Genomic DNA, 21,131 nt, shown 5'->3' with positions numbered 1-21,131 from the left:
AAATGTACCGTATGATTATGGCGATGAGTTGGTCTTGTCACATTTTGTATGACTGCAAGAGAGTTGAGAATATCGATAAATGCTAATCCCAATGTGTCATTTTCATTATCTATGTGAATGTTGTCACCAACAATTAAATGTACAGTAACTTCTAGATCTGACAGAAAATTTGCAAATTCACCAAGGAAATCAGAATAAGGCACGGGTGATCTATATACTGTAGCAAGGGCAAAAGACAACAGATATGTTTTATGTATATCTAACAGTGTCATATTAAGCATTATTAGTTCAAAAGACTTAAACTTAAATCCTGTCCTCTGAATAACACAAAAAAACTTCACTGTAAATTGTAGCAACACCTCCTCCTCGACCCTTTAGACGAGGCTCATGTTTATAACAATAACCTGAGGGAGCAGATTAATTTAAATTAATATATTCATCCGGTTTAAGACAGGTTTCAGTCTAACAGAGCGCATCCAAACTATGATCTGTAATAATGTCATTTACAGATAGTGCTTTAGTATAAAGATATCTAATGTTTAGTATCCCTACCTTTATATGATGTTTATCTTCATTTTTTTTTTTTTTTTTTTTTTTTTTACTTTCATCAAATTTATTCTAAATGATTTAGTGAGGGGTTTGTGTATGGCAGTTCGGGGACCAGACACAGTCTCTATATGATATCTTGGTCATACAGTCTCTATGTGTTGTAGTTTATGTGACCTGACATCTCAAGGCAGCTAGCAGACGTTCGAATTAACCAGTTTGTCTGCTTCCTGACCTGGGCCCCAGTTAGTCAAATACCATCACTATTAAGACTATGAGTCAAATTACTAGAGAGGAGAGCAGCAAACATATCAAACATGAGAATCGGAGTGTCTTTGGACATTGTTATATTTCAATAATACATTTCAATATTTCAGCTATGAATGTTTCATATCAAATACATGTTATCTTAAGTTATGTATCATACCAAAATAATTGCCTGTTGTGTGATAAAAACACCTAAAAGTAGTACACTTCATCTACAGACAGAATGAAAATCAAGAATACGTCACTTTGACCACAACAAAGCTTAAGAATGTGGAGGCACTTGCAACCTCAGTAACTGCCGAGAATCTTACACTGTTCTCAGAACTGGGTTATTTCCAGTATTATGGATCAGGTACATTTTAAGAACAAAAAGAAAAGAAAATTTAGATGAGGATGAAGGTGAAATGTACATGCTACGCATACACCATTACAGACAGCACCTGGTTGAAAAGAAAATATTTGTAGCAGATAGATGAGGTTTACTTATGGTTGTTTATTAGTCAGAACTTTTCATGCTCAAGATGGGCCTGGCAGGCCCTGAAATGACTATAGAGATGTTTGGTCACACTCCAGGACTCTTGTTTCAAAGAAAAGACCATTTCTGTAAGTGGACTCAGTGTCATTGTCCTTATAAGTGTTATCTGTCATGTGGATAGGCTCTGGTAGCTGTAGCATCTGTCCTCTGTAACTAGGATTTGGATAGCAACAGGATTTCATAAAGCCTAGATCAGTCACTCCTTCCTCCTCATCCTCCTCGTCCTCTTCCTCAAAGACAACAAGCCCAAATTCTTGCAGTAAAATGCTCTTTTCAGGGGGCACATTCTTTCTGGCTTTGAGATCTTGAACCTGCAGGAGAATGACATCATGCACCTCTTCTGTGACATTGCTCAGGTCCTGCAGATTCAAAATAAACCCACAGTTAACACAACACACCTCCATTCAACACTTCACCTTTTTCTGTTCTTCTTTAACCAGAATTTTCTTTTTTAAAGAAAAAGTCCACACAAAAATGAGAATTCTGTCATTTTGTTCCCACCTCCATGCCATTCCAAACCTGCATGCTGTTTTTTTAACTCCGAAACACAAAAGACAATTTCAAAAGAATCTTCACAGTGCAAAATGACAGTTCATAGAAGCCTGATCTAATGAAAATTGCATGACTGAGGCAACATTTTTGCAGAATAATATTATGTGGCTCCTTACACGTATCGTGGCAGTTGAGATGAAATGTCCACTGAGTGGCGCTAAAAGCGAGTTAAATTTTCTCCCAAAAAGATTATGTTTTTTTAAAGGTATAGCTCACCCAAAAATTGTAGATTCTCTCATCATTTACTCACCCTCATGTTATCCCAGATGTGTATGACTTTCTTTCTTCTGCAGAACACAAACGAAGATTTTTAGAAGAATATGTCAGCTCTGTAGGTCCATACAATGCAAGTGAATGTTAACCAGAACTCAGAAGGTCCAAAAATGACACAAAGGCAGCATAAAAGTATTCCATATGACTCCAGTGGTTAAATCCATATCTTTTGAAGCAATACGTTAGGTGTGAGTGAGAAACGATTTAAATCCTTTTTTACTATCAATCTCCACCTTTGTCCAGCCTCAACCTGTAGGTGGCAGAATGTAAAAGTCACCTCCACACCAGAATGTGAAAGTGAAATTGTAGATTTACATAAAAAAAATAAAAAAAAAAAAAAAGGACTTAAATTTTGATCTGTTTCTCACCCACACCTATCATATCAAATCAGAAGATATGGATATAACAACTGGATTACTTTATACTGCCTTTTGGACTTTCAAAGTTCTGGTCACCATTCACTTGATGAACAAAGCTGAAAAGTCATTCACGTCTGAGATGGCATGAGGGTGAGTACTGAGTATGATGAGATAATTTACATTTTTGGGTGAACTATCCCTTTAAGGTTACTGATCTTTGAGTTTTAAATCAACAAAACCTACTCAAAAGCTTAAACCTAAATCTAACTGATAGTGTCATAAAAATGCAATTGTAACATGAAAAACATTACTGAAGCAACCACATCATTTTACATTTTCGACTCATGCGTCCAGTTTTGTGCTCTCCAGGACTCGTACCCAGTCCTTTACATCGCAAGGGCAACGCTCTTTCATTTGCAGAGACACTCCATTACTTCTCTATGTAGGTAAATTAGCTGAATTCTGTCAGAGGATTTTGAAACTTAGCTGTCCTCCATCCTTTACTCTCTGATAGCTGCTAGATCTGCAAATATGCTGATGCAGTGTCTTTTGGTTGTTATTTTGACCTTACCACATATTTTTTTCTGCTTACAATGTCAGGGCATTTTGGAATTTGGGTCACGATCTTTTTAATGTAGAACATAAACAATCATGTTTTTAAAATTGTTGTTTTGTCTTAAATTTTGATTCCTCAGCATTTTGTGTTGCTAACCTGATCATGAGGACAGTTGAATTCTGTTGCAGCAATCATAGGGCTGGGTACCACAGGTAACAACTTATTCCTAAATCTGGGAGGCAGACACTTAAATAAATACATTTTACAGATAAATACATGAAATATATAACTACCAGTCAAAACCTTGGAAACACTTGAATATTTCTTTTTTTTTTTTTAGATTTGTAGACAAATATAAATTTTGTCTATAAATGAATTTTCTTTATTAAACTAACATTTTAAGTAAAAAAATTAAAAATTAAAATATTTTTTTAAAAAAAGATAAAGAAAAATGTTTTTAATCTGCTGAACTGGAAAGTGAAGGAAAAGCTAACCCCAGTCAACCTCAAAACCAATTCAACATAAAACTTTAAATACATTTAATTAAAAAAAGCCTTGTAGTTCATTCAGTTTAGATATTTACATACTGATTTGGCAGACACTTAACTTAAAGTGCATCATGGTATATACATTTTGTCAGTATGTGTGTTTCATGGAAATTGAACCCATGACCTTAGCATAAGGAATATACAATATGGAATATACAATATGGCATTTCTGTGGGCTACTTATGTGGCCTTCTATCAATTCATCTGAGTTATGGTAATCTCACCTTCTGGCAGCTATAGAGCAGATTATTGTACACAAGAGGGCAACCACACAGACACTCAGGATGGTCTGGTCCTGCCATGATAAGGCTGAATGAAAGGGCAGAACACATTTGCTGTTGGCAGGTTCATTCTCAGACCTCATTGTGTTTTCATGACATAAAGCCAATAAAGCCAATAATAAAATAAAGAAAGTTCCAGTCCCACATATTAATTTCTGAGCACACACATATTTAAATGACAATATGTTGAATTACAGAAGTGATGTGTTTCACTACCCATGTCTTTTGAACTTTGTGTTTCAAAGTTCACAGTAGAGTTCGGCCCTGCACCAGCTTTTGTTCTTCCAGCAATGGAAACGGTGTAAAAGGTCCCCGGGTGGAGGTTCTTGATCAAGAAGCTTGTTTCATTTGCCAGCACTTGATGGTGTTCTGAAGCAAGAGGAACAGAGAGCATCATGTTATTTGCTGCATATTTTCAGTTGATTCATGCGAGTTTTGTGTTGATGCCAATACAGTAATAACACAAAAGCACATGTAATATTAAACGAATATTAAGCCAAAACAAAATGTGTCAGGTTCATTTACAGCTAACCTTATTACTTGTTTCTCGATTCCAGTTCTAAATAAATGTGCTCTACCTGGCAGACTAAGATTGCTTTTATCAAAGGAATAGTTCACCCAAAACTAAAAACTCTCTCATCATTTAGGCAATCTTATGCCATCACAGATGTACATATATGACTTCCTCTCTTCTGCAGAACACAAATTAAGATTTTTAGAATAATACATAAAAAGACATAAAGGCAGCATAAAAGTAATCCATTAGGCTCCAGTGGTTTAATCCATGTTTTCTGAAGCGATCCAATAGGTTTTGGGTAAGAACAGACCTAAATATATCTCCTTTTTCACTATAAATCTCGACATTAGTAGTCTCCTTGGCCATCATGATTTCAAGCTCAGTTACACTAGGAAGCGTAATCAAGCTTGAAGTCATGACTGTGCCTAGAGACTGCAATGGCAAGATGCACAGAGAGTTACATTTTGGTCTGTTCTCACCGGAAACCAATGTGATTGCCTCAGAAGACATGGATTAAACCATGGATTACTTTTATGCTGCCTTTATGTACTTTTTGGAGATTCAAAATTCTGGTCACCATTCACTTACATTGTACAGAACAACATAGCTGAAATATTCTTCTAAAAATCTGTGTTTGTGTTCTGCAGAAGAAAGAAAGTCATACACATCTGGGATGGCATGTGGGGTGAATAAATGATGAGATATTTTTTGGGGGAATTATCCCTTTAAGAAAAACCTTCAAATGCATAAAAGACAATATTGCAAATAATGTGGCATGTCAGTAGTTAGTGGTACTAAGGGACATGCATCACGATGCTCATACTTAGATTTTGGGGGAGGATTTAAAACTCCTAACTATAATTAACAAACTTTGCTGTGTAAGTAGTCCCTTAACATTTATTCTGTGGACATACGGTAAATAATACCTCAAATTGTGCATCTTGTTGAGGAGAGCTATGCTATTAATTTCCTAAATTATATATTTATTTATTATTTTCAATTTTTGCATGTGGACGATAAAATGGCTTTAAAAAATCCTAAGAGGAACCCAAGCCACTTCCAGCCTGATCACACTGTAAATTGCAATGCAAGATCGAAAGTTTTGCTGCTGAAATTGGTCTGTGCTTACTGAAATTCAAATCACTGCCCCCAGTGGCCGAAACTGGAAGTGCTATTGAACATAAGGGCACGCGTGAGCTCCAGGATTTTTCTCAATGCTAAGAACTCAAAGAATGGACTTAAGTTCTTGTGAAGACCGGTCTTGCTTAGCTACCTTGAAAGAACTGAAGGACAGGAGGACGTAGAACACATCTAGGCTAAGTAAGTCTTGTGATGTGTTGCGATAAGTACGGTAGATTCATCAACCTCATATATTTTTTCTTTTTTCCAGCAGTGTATGATGACGTCAAATGAGTCCACAAGAAGGTAAGAACACATAAGAATGCACACTGAGAAACAGCCCCAGTTTCCAGGTGAAATGTCCACAGAGGGGCGCCAAAAGCAAGTTGTATTTTTAGTTGTAAATGTAGCCAAGTGGAGAAATTTCATGTAGTTTAACACTAGTCATAAATTGGAAGTGGCCCCTTTAAGAACCAGAGTTTTGCAACACCTTTCCAGCACTCTCTCATGTTAGAAATGTGAGAGCATACATTGTGCAAGGGAGCTCCCAGTTTTGTTCATCGGTTGAGAATTCTTTATGTAAATGCAAAATTTTACACAAAATGCTGATAAATTACATTAAATATGTATTCACAAGAGTCATATGTTAAAACTAAGTGTTTGTTATGGATAATTTTTTAAGGATTGCATGTGTGGTGTTTGACCACGTTTTGTCACACATGTGAGGACTGGCTATATAAATTTAGGATTAGTCATATCTTATTTAATTATTTATAGCCCAGAGTGATTTCCAGTTTAGTGAATAAGTGTAATACATGTTATATGTGGAAACATGTGTAATGAGAATTTTGTTTTAAACTGTTATACATGTCCTTAAAGCCGGTTAAATCTGCATAAAATGATTTGAATGATATACGCATGTATTAATGTAATATGCTGAAGCATATGGGTAGGCTAATGCCCTGTTTGTATTTTCATTTGACATTAGCCTCTACCGTATTTCATTATACCTTATTTCATTTTTTGTATTTCATTACTTGTTTCATTTTTGTATTTCATTTTTTGTATTTTCTTAATCCCCATCGACTGCTGTTTGTTTTTTCCTTTTTAATAAACAGCCATCAGAATAAAACCCCAAAATATACTTTTGTATCCTGTAGTGATTATTTTCAAGCCACTGGCTACACACACTACTGGTCAAAGGTTTTGAAACAGTATAATTTTATTATAATTTTTTTTTCCACATTTTAGAATAATAGTAAAGTCATCAAAACAATGGAATAACATAAATGAAACTATGGACATTATGTTGTGACTAAACAAAATCCAAAATAAATCAAAACCGTGTTATATTTTAGCATCTTCAAAGTAGTCACCCTTTGCCTAGAATTTGCAGACATGTACTCTTGACATTTTCTCAAATAACTTCTTGAGGTATCACCCTGGGATGATTTTTAAACAGTATTGAAGGAGTTCCCTTCTATGTTGGGCACTTACTGGCTGCTTTACTTTATTATTTGGTCCAAGTCTTCAATTTCAAAAACTTTTTTTTTTAAATTAAATTTTAGTTTTATAATGAAATAAATGAATATGGTGGCACAATTATATTTTTGTCTACAAAACTATTTCAAACATTTAAGCATACACCTTCAGATCAAAAGATTTTTAGGATCATGAGAAACATTTCAGTCAAGTGTTTCAAAACTTTTGACTGGTAGTGTAAATAATATAATACAGTGAACATAAATGCATATTTAGTTAACTGTACCCCTTAACCCAAACCCCAACACTAAAACTAAACGTCAGTGGAGTAAAAAATTGCGCTCACCATTAAATATGTGAATGTGATAACCTCCTGGTTCCTAAGGGACAAGAACCCATGTCTTGGAGGTTTCCCATGCAATGCAGTAGAGCAAGAGGGAAATGTATTCACACTTCAAATGATGCAAAAATGTTTGATGGGGGATGGTGCTTGACACTAATTCTGTTGAGCAGTTGATTTCAAATTACAATATATTGATTTCCCATGTGATCATGTTGGCCATATCAAGAGGCCAGAATATCATAAAGAATTGGAGGTGAGCTCTTTTGACTTGGGCCAGGAAGTAACCTACTAGAAACCACTCACTACAACTTAGACACCACGCAGCAATGCATTAAAAACCACTTATAACACCTTAGCAACTGCATAGAAATGCACGGGCAACCACCCAAAAAACACCCTAGCAGTGAGATTTGCACAGGGAAGCGCCACCCACCTTTCCTTCAGTAAATGTAAAAATTTTGTTTCTATCTATAATGTAGTTGTGACTCAAACATCTCATAGCAAATAATCAATTAAACTTTCTCCTTACTTGTGTTTCCCTGTTCAGATATCCAAATCATATATTGTTGTAGAAATCCTTGCTGCTGCACCACAGGAATGGAAACCCAACGCACCACAGCTGACTCATGTGTCACATCAGAAAAACTCACATTCTCCGGACCTTTAGTGGGTACTAAAACAAATGCATAAATTCCAACTGTGTAAATCAGAGATGATTTTGGATATTATATTTCTACTGAGGAATAGTTTACCCAAAAATTGAAATTCTTTACTTATGACTTAAATTCTGGTCAATCATCACACAGATCTATCGGATGGCTACAGAGAACTTGGAATATGCACTGTAAAAATAAAAAGATACTCAAGGCACTATTTGGGGTTCCTCAGATGCCATGCTGGCAGAACCCTCTGGAGATCCTTCAGGCACCCTTTAAGTTATCTGAGAAACTTACTCATAGTACCTGCAAAACACTAAAGAACTCTTAAGACTGTCAACAGTTGCTTTCAGAACCAAATCATAATGCTTTGAGGCACTTAAAATATATCATAAAGTTCCTTAAGGACGTAAATTGGATATCTGAGGGTGTCTGGAGGATCTCCAGTTTTCTGCCGGAGTGGCATGTGAGGAACCCAAATGGTACCTTGAGTGTTGTTGTTTTGTTGTTGTTGTTGTTGTTGTTGTTGTTAAGTTTTTTTTTTTTTTTTTTAGACCACATGTGTAATAGGCCTACTTTTAAATTTATTTTGTGTCTTTTTTAAGCTTGAAAGCATCAATCACCATGCATTGTCATTGCTTGGGAAAGAGCAACAAGCACAGTCTTTAAAATTTCTCCTTTTGAGTTCTGAAGAAAGAAGAAAATCATTCGGCTTTAGAAAAACATGAGGGTAGAGTAAATTGAGCCAGAAGTTTTCATTTTTGGGTTAACTATTCCTTAAATTTTCTAGTCAATTAAATAGCCTCAATGTACTGTACCTCCCTCTTCTGAGTAAAAAGGACACATGACTTGAGTTTGGAAGTGTTTCTTGGTCATCGTGTGAAGGAAGTAATAATGACGCACAAACTTCTTCACCTCTTTAATTACAATAGACACACAAGTTAGCATACACAGAACAGACACAGTACACATTTTATGACATATAATGCTCAGCATGGGGTGAAAGTCTTACAGTACCTCTACTTTTTTCAATGTCCTTGAACAATTTATGGCTTGAGCTTTTTACAGTCGTTGGTCGGTTCTCACCGTCTTCCAGCTTGTACCATTCTAAACATGTTTTCTTGGAATAAGTTATATTTTTTCTCTGAGGCTTGGGGCATTCTGAAAATGGTAAGAAATCTATATCAGCTTGTGTCAGATTCTGTTTGCAGTGTTTTAAAATTTACATATTGTGAATGATTATTCAGTGCCCGTTATTCCAAAGAAAAAAATATTTGGTTTCGTAATCTTTCATCAAAATGTAATAACTAAGCTTCGCCTCTGAAAAGACTGACGTCATCAAGTTATCTTATTTTTTCAACTCCTTCCCTTCCAAACACCTGGCTCCTTTCTGGTTTACAGCTTCCACTTTTCCCTTAAATTCACTTTCTTTAAGTTCTGCCATAAGTACACATAATCACACATGCAAACATTCACACACACATATAGAAACACTCTCACACATACAATCAGCACTATTGCACATGCTAGCACAAAAACCCTCTGTACCCACTAATAAATACAGTTACCCTTCAAATGTTTCACAGCAGGAATGATGATCAGGTGTGGTGGTGAGCTTCCAACTTTGTTGACTGCGATGATGGACACCCTGGCCTCAGACATTGTTATTGAGGTTTGAATTGTTCGATTCACATTTATGGGTTTAACTTTCCTGGGTTTTTCACAAGGCCAGATGGAGAGGGTCAGTTTGTATGTCACCCCCCCAACAGACTCTTCAGCAGGTGGGGCCTAAAGAAAATTATATGTGAGCGTCATTTAAATGTCCTGCTTATCATGCACTGTTCAATTGTGAATATTTCTGAATTCCTCAGGGACTCTGATACTTACATCCCATGTGAGATTAACATCCCTGCTTCCATTTCTCTGTTTTTCTACCCAGCGTATTCCAGGTAGGAGGCGGATTTCTGCAGAAAGGTGTTAAATTTGTTAAAGGGATAGTTCAACCAAAAATAATTTACTCACCTTTATGTCATTCAAAACCCATATGACTTTCTTCTGTGGAACAAGAGCTGCTTTCCTCCAAACAGCGAAAGTAGATGGTGACCAGGGGCTGTCAAGCTCCAAAAAGAATAAGAAGGACAATTCAAATCATAAAAAGCAGTCTTTAAAAACGTGCACTCTTTTCTGGGTCTTCTGAAGCCATATGATAGCTGAAACCATATAATAGCCATATGATGCAATGAAAATTTAGCTTGACAGCTGTGCTCATCATTAACTTTTCCTAGTATGGAAAAGAGCAGCTTGGAAATTCTACTATATATATGAGTGCACAAGTTTTAAAGACTGCTTTTATATATACACTGGAGGCCAAACGTTTGGAATAATGTACAGATTTAGCTGTTTCTGAAAGAAATAGGTACTTTAATTCACCAAGGTGGCATTTAACTGATCACAAAGTATATTCAGGACATTACTGATGTAAATAACAGCACCATCACTATTTGAAAAAAGTCATTTTTGATTAAATCTAGACAGGCCCCATTTCCAGCAGCAATCACTCCAACACCTTATCCTTGAGTAATCATGCTAAATTGCTAATTTGGTACTAGAAAATCACTTGCCATTATATCAAACACATCTGAAAGCAATTTGGTTCAATAAATGAAGCTTAACATTGTCTTTGTGTTTGTTTTTGAGTTGCCACAGTATGCAATATACTGGCATGTCTTAAGATCAATATTAGGTCAAAAATGGCAAAAAAACCCACACAGCTTTCTCTAGAAACTCGTCAGTCAATCATTGTTTTGAGGAATGAAGGCTGTACAATGCTTGAAATGGCCAACAAACTGTCACCTTTGATTTCATACAAAGGTGTACATTACAGTCTTCAAAGACAAAGGACAACTGGCTCTAACAAGGACAGAAAGAGATGTGGAAGGCCCAGATGTACAGCTAAACAAGAGGATAAGTACATCAGAGACTCTAGTTTGAGAAATGGACGACTCACATGTGCTCAGCTGACAGCATCATTGAATTCTACCCACTCAACACCAGTTTCATGTACAACAGTAAAGAGAAGACTCAGGGGTGCAGGCCTTATCATAAGAATTGCAAAGAAAAAGCCACTTTTGAAACAGAAACACAAAAAGAAAAGGTCAGAGTGGCCAAAGAAACACAGACATTGGACAACAGATAATTGGAAAAGAGTGTTATGGATCTTAACCCCATTGAGCTTTTGTGGGATCAGCTAGACTGTAAGGTGCATGAGAAGTGCTACAGGAAGCGTGGGGTGAAATGTCACCTGAGTATCTGGACAAACTGACAGCTAGAATGCCAAGGATCTGCAAAGCTGTCATTGCTGCACGTGGAGGATTTTTTTATGAGAACTCTTTGAAGTAGTTTAAGAAGTTCTGAATTTTTTTTTCAAATTGTAATAGTAATTTTTCACGTTATTAATGTCCTTACGATATATTGTGATCAGTTGAATGCCACTTTGGTGAATAAAAGTACCAATTTCTTTCCATAAGAGCAAAATCTGTACATAATTCCAAACTTTTGGCTGCCAATATATATATATATATATATATATATATATATTGTCAACTGCTGATCAAATGAAGGTGGGCATATTTGAATTTTTTGTGATGGGGCAGAGACATTAAACTGGTTAATGGGATAGACATTTAGTGGATTAAGAAATTGGAAGTGACTATTTGTGCTCCAATAATCTGGTGGAAACACAGGATTTTATGATAAACTGCACCCCCATGTTTAGCTGCAGTAGCTCGGGGTGCAGCAATGCTATGTGTATGTGTTGTCACGCTAGAGATCCGGGTTAGAATCCTACCCCTTGTATACTTTTTCCCATGTCTCTACTCTTAATTTTTCCTATAATACTACTTATAGTAATAAATAAAAGAGATTCCTCTCAGTGATTTGGTCACAGTGAAGGTCGGGGAGTTGAGATTAGGATTTGATCCGGATAAAATTACCCATGGTTTTACTGTAGAAATATTGTATTAACCATGTGTTTTGGTGGAAACTATATAGTTTTGATGTAATAACCATGGTATTACTACAGTAATATTATAGTTATATTATAATATTAGTTAATAGTAACCATGTTTAATTTTGTGGTTACTATGATTTTACTAGAAAAATACCATTGGGATATTAAGGTTACTGTGGTAAAACCATGGTTAATTTTTGTAAGGTAGGTTTAGGGGTGGGTGTAGGGTGTCTGTGGGACTCCAAATAAACACAATAAAAATGCTGCAGTGATGCCACTATACTGTATGTTAGTATTTAAACTGGGGTGTAAGAGTATCTGCCACTATTTGCACTAGAATGCAAATAGCATTGTGACGAGGAGGGTGTGGCCGGGTCGTGATGGTGCAAGGCCGGCGCTGAATCAGCTGATCAGTGGGAGAGCGAGATAAAGGGGAGCCAGAGGTGCCAGTTCGAGAGAGAGAGAGACGCATGCGGCCGTGCTGAATGTGTGTGTGTGTGTGTGTGTGTGTGTGTTTTTGTTTGTTTAAGTTGAGTTTCACATAAAATTTTATGTTGACTGTTCAGCCGGTTCTCACCACCTCCTTGCCCGTCCTTATACTGTTAGAGTGGTGCCCGGGATGGAGGAGGCATGTGCTGTTGCAGGGTCCTCACCGCTGCCATCCTCCAGAGGAGCAACCACGGCCATCTGCCTGGGGATGGAGGGGTCACTGCCGGCCGCCGAGAGCCAGAAGAACCGCTGCTGTCTGCCGAAGAAGGGGAGGATCGGTTCCGTCTGCCAGGGGCCGGAGGACTTACTGCCATGTGCCAGGGGAGGAGTGAGTGGTCATCCGCCAGAGGGTGGAGGAGCGGTTGGGGACCGGTTGACAGCATGTCCAGGAACCGGCGAGCAAGTTTTTCTCTCTCTCTCCTCTCTCTCTCTCTCTCTCTCTCTCTCTCTGTGTCCCCGCTCACCCTTTCCCTCTCCCCATGCCTCCCCTCATCTCTCCCCCAGGTTCACAGGAGGCGGGGTGGACCACCGACTGTTGGAACGGCCGGAAGGGCAGCGTCTGCCCTCCAGAGGTGGGGGGGGGAGTAAGTCTGTCCGGTGGCGCCCCAGCCTGAATCGGGTGGTGGAGGAGTGTGAGGAGGAGGGTGTGGCTGGGCCATGATGGTGCACCGCCGGTGCTGAATCAGCTGATCAGCTGGAGAGCGAGATAAAGGGGAGTCGTGGCACCAGTTCGAGAGAGAGAGAGAGAGAGAGAGAGAGAGAGAGAGACACACACACACGCGGCTGCAATGTGTATGTTTGTTTATGTTTGTTTTAAGTTGAGTTTCACATTAAATTTTATGTTGACTGTTCAGCCAGTTCCCACCTCCTCCTTACCTGTCATTATACTGTTACACTGCATCTAACGCTATTTGTACTTAGTGCAAAGAAGATGCTTTTTGTTGCTTTTTACACTTAGTGAAAATGGCATCTATCGCTATTTGCATTTAGTGTAAACAGCCTCTGCCATATACTGTATACTGTATATATAAACTCCAACTGTGTTCCACGGTAGAAAATCATGCTCAATCAGGTGAGTAAATGATGTGAACATTTCCTTTAACCAAATGTTTTCATATTCACTTATTAAAATGATTCTGCACTGTGAAATTTCAGCATTCATTGACAGAAATTGTTTGGAATGTAATTCAAGCCCTATGATACACTGTTGTCTGGGTCACATAGTTGAAATCAAACCTAGGGGAACATCCACCGTGGGGCTCCAATCACTCCACAGAGTGTGAAGTGAGTCATTGCATGGATGTAACAGCAATCTGGCCTGCCGCCTTAGTTGGACCTGGTAAACAGTCTGGTTCTGTAGCTGTAGTCTGTAGAAATCTATAGACACATTCAGTTCAATCAGTTTTTATGTTTTAATAAGGATGGACACTGAGCACACAAACCTTTCACTCAGAGCATCTTATGCATTTAACACATGCTTAAACCGTCACAGTATTTTATGTAGTGTTGGGTTCAAGTCCACCTTAGTCGAGTCTGAGTCAAGTCCGAGTCTTTAAAGGTGCAATATGTAACGATTTTCATGTAATATTCACCTTTTTTTGGCCAATGTGTGAACAGCTTGTAACGCAACTTAAAAAAATGAGCCCTTCCTGGACTTCCTAGGTTGCCTATTAAAGACTGTAGACTGATTTACACGCGAAGGGAGCGGGTCGCTTTTGCCAGGAAAATCCAAAGGATGTGACGTTTATGCATGCTCCCGAGAGCCTTGCCTCAGTAATAGCTTCTCTTCCACGTCAACAGACAGTCTGCAACACTAGGTAACGTTATCTTAGAGATGGAATCCAGCAAACGGCCGGCTCCCAGCACAACACCGACTCCTACACAAACTCAGAGTAAGCCAAAAAAAAATAAAAATAAAGAAAAAATACATTTATCTACTGAATCCCATCTGGCTAAGTGGGAACGTGATCGTGGTTGTGCGAAAACTAGAGTGAACATCGGCAGGGCATTTGAGTCCTGGAGGGACCTTCGTTCGGTTTTTGGGATCAGAACCGACCCTGAATTGGCATTCTTCTTATTGGACAGGTAAGCTTACATAACTTCAAAGCATGTGAAATATAGTTCCATAAGGACTGATCTGTGTAATTTTAGCTAACTTGATCTAGCCTGCACAGTAACTGTGATAAACAATGTTAATCTGTTATTATTCAGCAAGGTAAACTACAATAACATATGAAATGAATGCTAGACAATGTTCAAGATAATGCGAAAAGACCCATTCATTAGTGTAACGTAACTTGGTTATACAGAAAATATATACATTCTATTATTATAAAACAATAGCGCATCAATATATCAAAATGACAGTTGTGATGGAATCACATCAATACTGAATTGTGTCAACATATTTATAATGTACAGTCTATTTTATAAACAGATACTGTCATCATCCACCAAATTTAGCTTAAAGCTATTGATAAAGCTGGCTAGCTAGCTAACGCCAACATAGGCTATCGTATAAATGCAGTCAATGTTTCATGCAAAGAAAAGTGATTACTTCAAATTACAGTCTCGCATAGTCAGACCTATATCCACACTTTGTTTTAGCCCTGTTCCAGCACTGGAGAGTCAAATATAGTATACAGTCTCAAAGTTTGTAGTAAAACAATCATAACTGTGTAATTTTAATTATGCTACCTCATCTGTCAGCATGATGCTGGTGAATCACGTTCAGTCTCTTTGTACATTACGTCATTGTTTTGGCCGACGCTCGCGTCCCTATGGAGTGTGTGCACGCGAGCGAGCACAAGCAACAGGTAGCTGGCTGCAGTTCATTTAACAGCCACAGGTGTCATTAATAACAAGGGTTTCTGAATCTTACATACTGCACCTTTAAAGGGGTCATATCATGCATTTATCATTTAATTTGTTTCCCTGAGGCCCACCTATAATGTTATTCAAGTTTTTGGTCACCAAAACAATTTATTTACCTTAAAGACATTTATTTTCTACCCACTCTATGACCCTCGTACTTAAAAGAGCCATTTTGTACCTTTAAGACTTCTATGTAAACTGCATGTTTGTATAATGTGTAAGTGCTTGTTCATGGGCTGTAGGTTTGCTGTCAAATGCAATGTAGTTTGCACTTCTACATCCTTCGATAACAGCCTTTTAGCAAAGCCTGCATTACACAGAGACAGATTAACAAAACAACATCTGCTGAAACAGCAGGTTCAAGGCGAATTTTTCATTGTTAGTTCTTTTGACATTTGGAATAGTATTATCCATCCTAATTTTTCCTTATTACCTGACCATGACTGGGCGGGCCAGTTTCGAATAACCCGAAGGCATCACTGACATGTAAACGTGGGTGGTCATGTGTATATATATCTTTAAAATGTATTCTGTCTGATGTTAAATGTTGCGGAAGTTCGGAATGATTCGTTTTTGAAGCTTAGTTTCAAAAGGTGGACCTTTTTCCACTGGGGAGATTAAGGATTAGTTATAAGATAGATATTTGGTGGAAAAAAAATAGTTTTGCACATTGCAGTATATGTTCTAGTAGTACATTGGCTTCTTTTATTTCAGAAATAAACATTTATTTCTCATGATATGTCCCTTTTAAAACATTGCTTCTCATTTTCTTTTTTCTTTCTTTTTTTTTTTTTTATGTCAGAAGGATAACATTCAATTCATACTATGATAATTTCCAATTCATTAACTTCCTCATAAATACAAGAACAAATCATGGGATCATTAAGACATTTGATGTAAAATTGTTGCAATTCAGGATTTGGGAAAATAGACCCTAACCTTGGATAGTGCTGTCCTTTGTTTCAAATGTCTCCTGAAATTGCAGAACACATCATATTAGCGAAAGAGCAGATTATGTTCAGGACATGATAATATCAGCATAGGATTTTCTTGAATGAAAATATGACTTACAGTCTGCCATTCAGAGTCTCTCGCCCTCCATTTGATCTCGTATATAGCACTTTTGTTATCCTTTGGTTTGTCTAGTGTGAGATTCAGTATTCCAGCTGACCTTTTCATACTGGTAATCCGAGGTGCACTATATTTGACTGTTGAGTGAGAGTGAGTACAAGACAATTAAAACTGCTTTAAACCTGAATACAATATAATATACATACACACATGCATATACATATATACAGTACATATATACAGCTCTGGAATAAAATAAGAAACCATTGCAAAATTATCAGTTTCTCTGGATTTACTATTTATAGGTATGTGTTTAAGTAAAATGAATGTTTTTGTTTTATTCTATAAAGTACTGACAACATTTCTCCCAAATTCCAAATAAAAATATTGTCATTTAAAGCATTTATCTGCAGAAAATGACAACTGGTCAAAATAACAAAAAAGATGCAGTGTTTTCAGACCTCAAATAATGCAAAGAAAACAAGTTCATATTCATTTTTAAACAACACAGTACTAATGTTTAACTTAGGAAGAGTTCAGGAATCAATATTTGGTGGAATAACCCTGATTTTCAATCATAGCTTTCATGCATCTTGGCACGCTCTCTACCAGTCTTTCACATTGCTGTTGGGTGACTTTATGCCACTCCTGGTGCAAAAATTCAAGCAGCTCGGCTTTGTTTGATAGCTTATGGCCATCCATCTTCCTCTTGATCACATTCCAGAGGTTTTCAATGGGGTTCAGGTCTGGAGATTGGGCTGGCCATGACAGGGTCTTGATCCAGTGGACCTCCATCCACACCTTGATTGACCTGGCTGTGTGGCATGGAGCACTGTCCTGCTGGAAAAACCAATCCTCAGGGTTGGGGAATATTGTCAGAGCAGAAGGAAGCAAGTTTTCTTCCAGGATAACCTTGTACATGGCTTGATTCATGCATCTTTCACAAAGATGAATCTGCCCGATTCCAGCCTTGCTGAAGCACCCCCAGATCATTACCGATTCTCCAGCAAATATTCAGTGACAATATTAAAATTTGAAATTTGGGAGAAACGTTGTCAGTACTTTATAGAATAAAACTATGTTAATTTTACTCAAACACATACCTATAAATAGTAAATCCAGAGAAACTGATAATTTTGCTGTGGTCTCTTAATTTTTGCCAGAGCTGTATATATATATATATATATATATATTTTCACTGCCGGCCAAAAATTTGGAATAATGTACAGATTTTGCTGTTTTGAAAGGAAATTGGAACTTTAATTCACCAAAGTGACATTTAACTGATCACAAAGTATAGTCAGGACCTTACTGACATAAAAAATGTTTTACTGATATAAACGTAGGATATATATATGTACTGTATATATGTATATGTGTGTGTGTGTGTGTGTGTGTGTGTGTGTGTGTGTGTGTGTGTGATTATATTGCATTCAGGTTTAAAGCAGCTTTTAATTGTCTTATAGATATATAAATATATAAACCAAAACATCGACACAGCATATATACAGTAGTATAGAGTACACTATGTTTTATGCATTAAGTTTTTATTTCACAGAGAATCTTAATTCCACAGTCTCCTTTTGCATAAATATCAACACTTAATTCACTGCATTATATAGCACTTACTAATCTAGTATAAACTGTTAGGGAGTAGACAGTATAGTTTGACTGGATCTCTTAGACTGCAGAAGTGTTTTCTCACCTGAGCATTCAAGGATGACTGAGGTTTTGTTAGAAATACAGGTGTGGTTGCCCACTTTGCGCTGTACCCATATCTCCATCTTTCTGGATATGGTTCCTAGTTCCTCCAAAAGAAGGTATTTCTGTGCCTGCCTTCCAGTGTTCACACGTATAATAAAACTTTTCCGTTCTTTGTCCCTGTACACACCAGGAATTAGTAAAAATAAGTTTTATAAACATTGACATAGTATGTTGTCACACTGCTTTAATATAATGTTCACATGTTTTGTTTACCAAATGCGGCACATTATCCAATTATAAATTCATCTTTTCTTTACTTTTCTTCTTCTCTGATGATTATAAAGACTTTTGTAACTATGAGGAAACTGTAATCTGCTTGTGTTACAAATAACACTGTATGTTGAACTCACCATATATTAAGCGTGTATGTAGGATTCTGCTCAAGGTTACTTTCCACCCATGTACAATTAAAGTCCTCTTCTTTTCCAGTTGAATTTTTGTAACACTGTGGACTGGTTGTCGATATGCATCCTGCTGCTTTAAGGACATTTTTATCATCGAGAAGACAAAGTCTATTAATATATTATTTTAATTAAGCAAACAACAGTTGTAACTCGCCTCCATCCTGCCAGGAAATACATCTAAACCCTCAAAATAATCTGTATTTAGACAACAGTACACAAACAAAAAAAAATATAAGGTAAAATCGGATTTTACCTTTAATTTTTGTTTTAAGCTCTAGTAGTTGTAAACAGTTGTGCATTTCTATTGATCTGATCTATAAAGGCAAAACCTAAAAATATGGTGTTCCTTTAATTTGTTTACATCCTGTGGTTTTCTAGTTGTTTAATGGCGGTTTTGCCAAATGACGCCTGTAGATTTCACAGCTCAGATAAAATCTACATATCATCTCATAACACAAGGATTCGTGTGTGGGGTACTATAACAGTCACCCAAAATCTTTATCTTTACTTCCATTAAACTTATCAAGTAAATCTTAGTATCATCTTCCTCTGCGGTGTTGACTGAGCGCCATTTATGATGATACCATCAACTATGACATACAAAAGTGAGTGACATACATACCTTCAGTTAGACCGACAGAAACAAAAAGCAGCAACAAAACCACTCTCTTCTCCATCACGTGTAGTGTTCAGGCAGATCCCTAAAAACACTTCACTTATAAGAGATGACGAGTACATGGGCAGTTTGAATCAAACAACCATTAAAGCCAGAGCGCACATTAACAGCTACTAGGTTGGGAGTCATCTAAACTACAGAAAGTTGACAGGGTTTAGTCTGTTTGCACTATCTGGGGCAGAATGAGCTGCTAACTACTGAATCACCACAAACCACAACACGAGAGCAACAGGGGAAGCTTCTCACACTTCATGAGAAATAACACACCATTCGGTACCCCGCCTCGAAATGTTTGAACGAAGATGTTGTGCCTTTATTTTTACAGGTGAACAAAGACATTACTCATTATGATAAAATAAATATCACAATAAAAAATAAATAAATAAAAAAAGTTATCCCCCTTTTCACCCCAATTTGGAATGCCCAATTCCCGCTACTTAGTAGGTCCTCGTGGTGGTGCGGTTACTCACCTCAATCTGGGTGGCGGAGGGCAAGTCTCAGTTGCCTCTGCTTCTGAGACAGTCAATTCACGCATCTTATCACAGGGCTCGCTGTGCATGACACTGTGGATACTCACAGCATGTGGAGGCTCATGCTACTCTCCGTGATCCACGCACAACTTACCACGCGCCCCATTGAAAGCAAGAACCACTTAATCGTGACCACAAGGAGGTTACCCCATGTGACTCTACCCTCCTTTGCAACCGGCCCAATTTGGTTACTTAAGAGACCTGGCTGGAATCACTCTGCAATAAATATAGTAGTAACATCTAAATTAACTGGATTTATTCAAGTCAAAAATATTATTTAATATCACTGAATCAACCTGAATACATTATGTTATAAAACTAATTCTTAAGGGTTAGATCAGGTAGAAATAGCTCCTTAAGGTAACAGTGGCAGGTTACTACTGTACTTTTTAAATTTCAAGATGTGGGTGGCTTTTAATAAAATGGTGCTTTAGAGTAATCAGGATTTGACCCCTGAAACTGAATCCATTTTTACATCCTCATTTCATTTAAATCCTCTTCCTAATCACAAACCCTTAAAAGTTTCCATAAACCGTGAAAGATATACAAAGTCTGGTAGAAGTGTGTAAATACTGCTTAACAGACACAAAACTGCACTGGCATCCAATAAATACTGAGCACCTCTCAACCTTGTCTCATAGAATGAACGTTAATATAACTACGTTTTGGCATACTGACTTTTACGAGCTGCGTTCTGTTTTGTCGCAGTTTCCTGGTGAAATTAATACTAAAGGCGTTACAACAACTGCGCATTTTGTTCACTTTCACACAAATGACGGCTACAATGGCTTAATATGGCTTTATAAACGCTTATTTTTGTGCACTATAAGCTTGTGAGGTAGCTCACAAGATACAGTGTTGGACTTTAAACTCAGAAGTTTGCGGTTCAAGAACCATCCAAACACGCAAGCTGACACGTGAGATGAGAGTGTCATAGAAGCAACACAAAATGATGTGGTGGCTTTCAGAAAATGCTCTTTTCGCATTTTGCTTTTGGACACTATCGGTTAGGTTTAGGAGATGGTTTATGGTAAGGATGTCTGTTTTGTGTCTAACAAAACAAAAATTGCTTTTAGATCACTATTGGTTAGCTTTTGGTTAAAGTTTTAGGTTAGGGTGGTGTGTTTTACCCATTAAAACCTCCATCTAAAATTCTCCATAAAAACCTTGTCTGATTATGACACCATTTCACTCGCTTTTGGCGCCCCTGCTGGACATTTCACTGGGAAACTGCAGCCAAACGTGTAATAAGGCATGTAATTTTGTTTTGCAAAACTGTT

The 21,131-nt window shown here is 37.4% G+C and overlaps 1 protein-coding gene across 2 annotated transcripts; it reads right to left on the bottom strand.

The window, feature by feature from the left end:
* Positions 1–887: 887 nt before the first annotated feature.
* On the bottom strand, positions 888–19,939 carry LOC127428143 (leukemia inhibitory factor receptor-like). Of its 2 annotated transcripts, none has more exons than XM_051676265.1 (15): positions 19,268–19,939; positions 18,592–18,718; positions 18,183–18,358; positions 16,478–16,614; positions 16,346–16,379; positions 13,769–13,909; positions 9,922–9,998; positions 9,603–9,822; positions 9,052–9,195; positions 8,853–8,951; positions 7,908–8,051; positions 4,134–4,286; positions 3,861–3,945; positions 3,245–3,320; positions 888–1,707 (listed from the first exon to the last, which is right to left on the bottom strand). In XM_051676265.1, exons 1-15 carry the CDS (start codon positions 19,320–19,322, stop codon positions 1,360–1,362), a joined length of 2,016 nt encoding a protein of 671 aa, XP_051532225.1. In that variant the 5' UTR covers positions 19,323–19,939; the 3' UTR covers positions 888–1,359. The 2 variants fall into 2 exon arrangements, with proteins under 2 accessions (XP_051532225.1, XP_051532226.1); XM_051676266.1 differs by having other exon boundaries at positions 18,592–18,715.
* Positions 19,940–21,131: the final 1,192 nt, after the last annotated feature.

This window comes from Myxocyprinus asiaticus, chromosome 37, assembly GCF_019703515.2.
Source record: "Myxocyprinus asiaticus isolate MX2 ecotype Aquarium Trade chromosome 37, UBuf_Myxa_2, whole genome shotgun sequence".
In the NCBI taxonomy this organism is placed as follows: domain Eukaryota; kingdom Metazoa; phylum Chordata; class Actinopteri; order Cypriniformes; family Catostomidae; genus Myxocyprinus; species Myxocyprinus asiaticus.
This window is presented reverse-complemented; position numbering and strand designations above follow the sequence as displayed.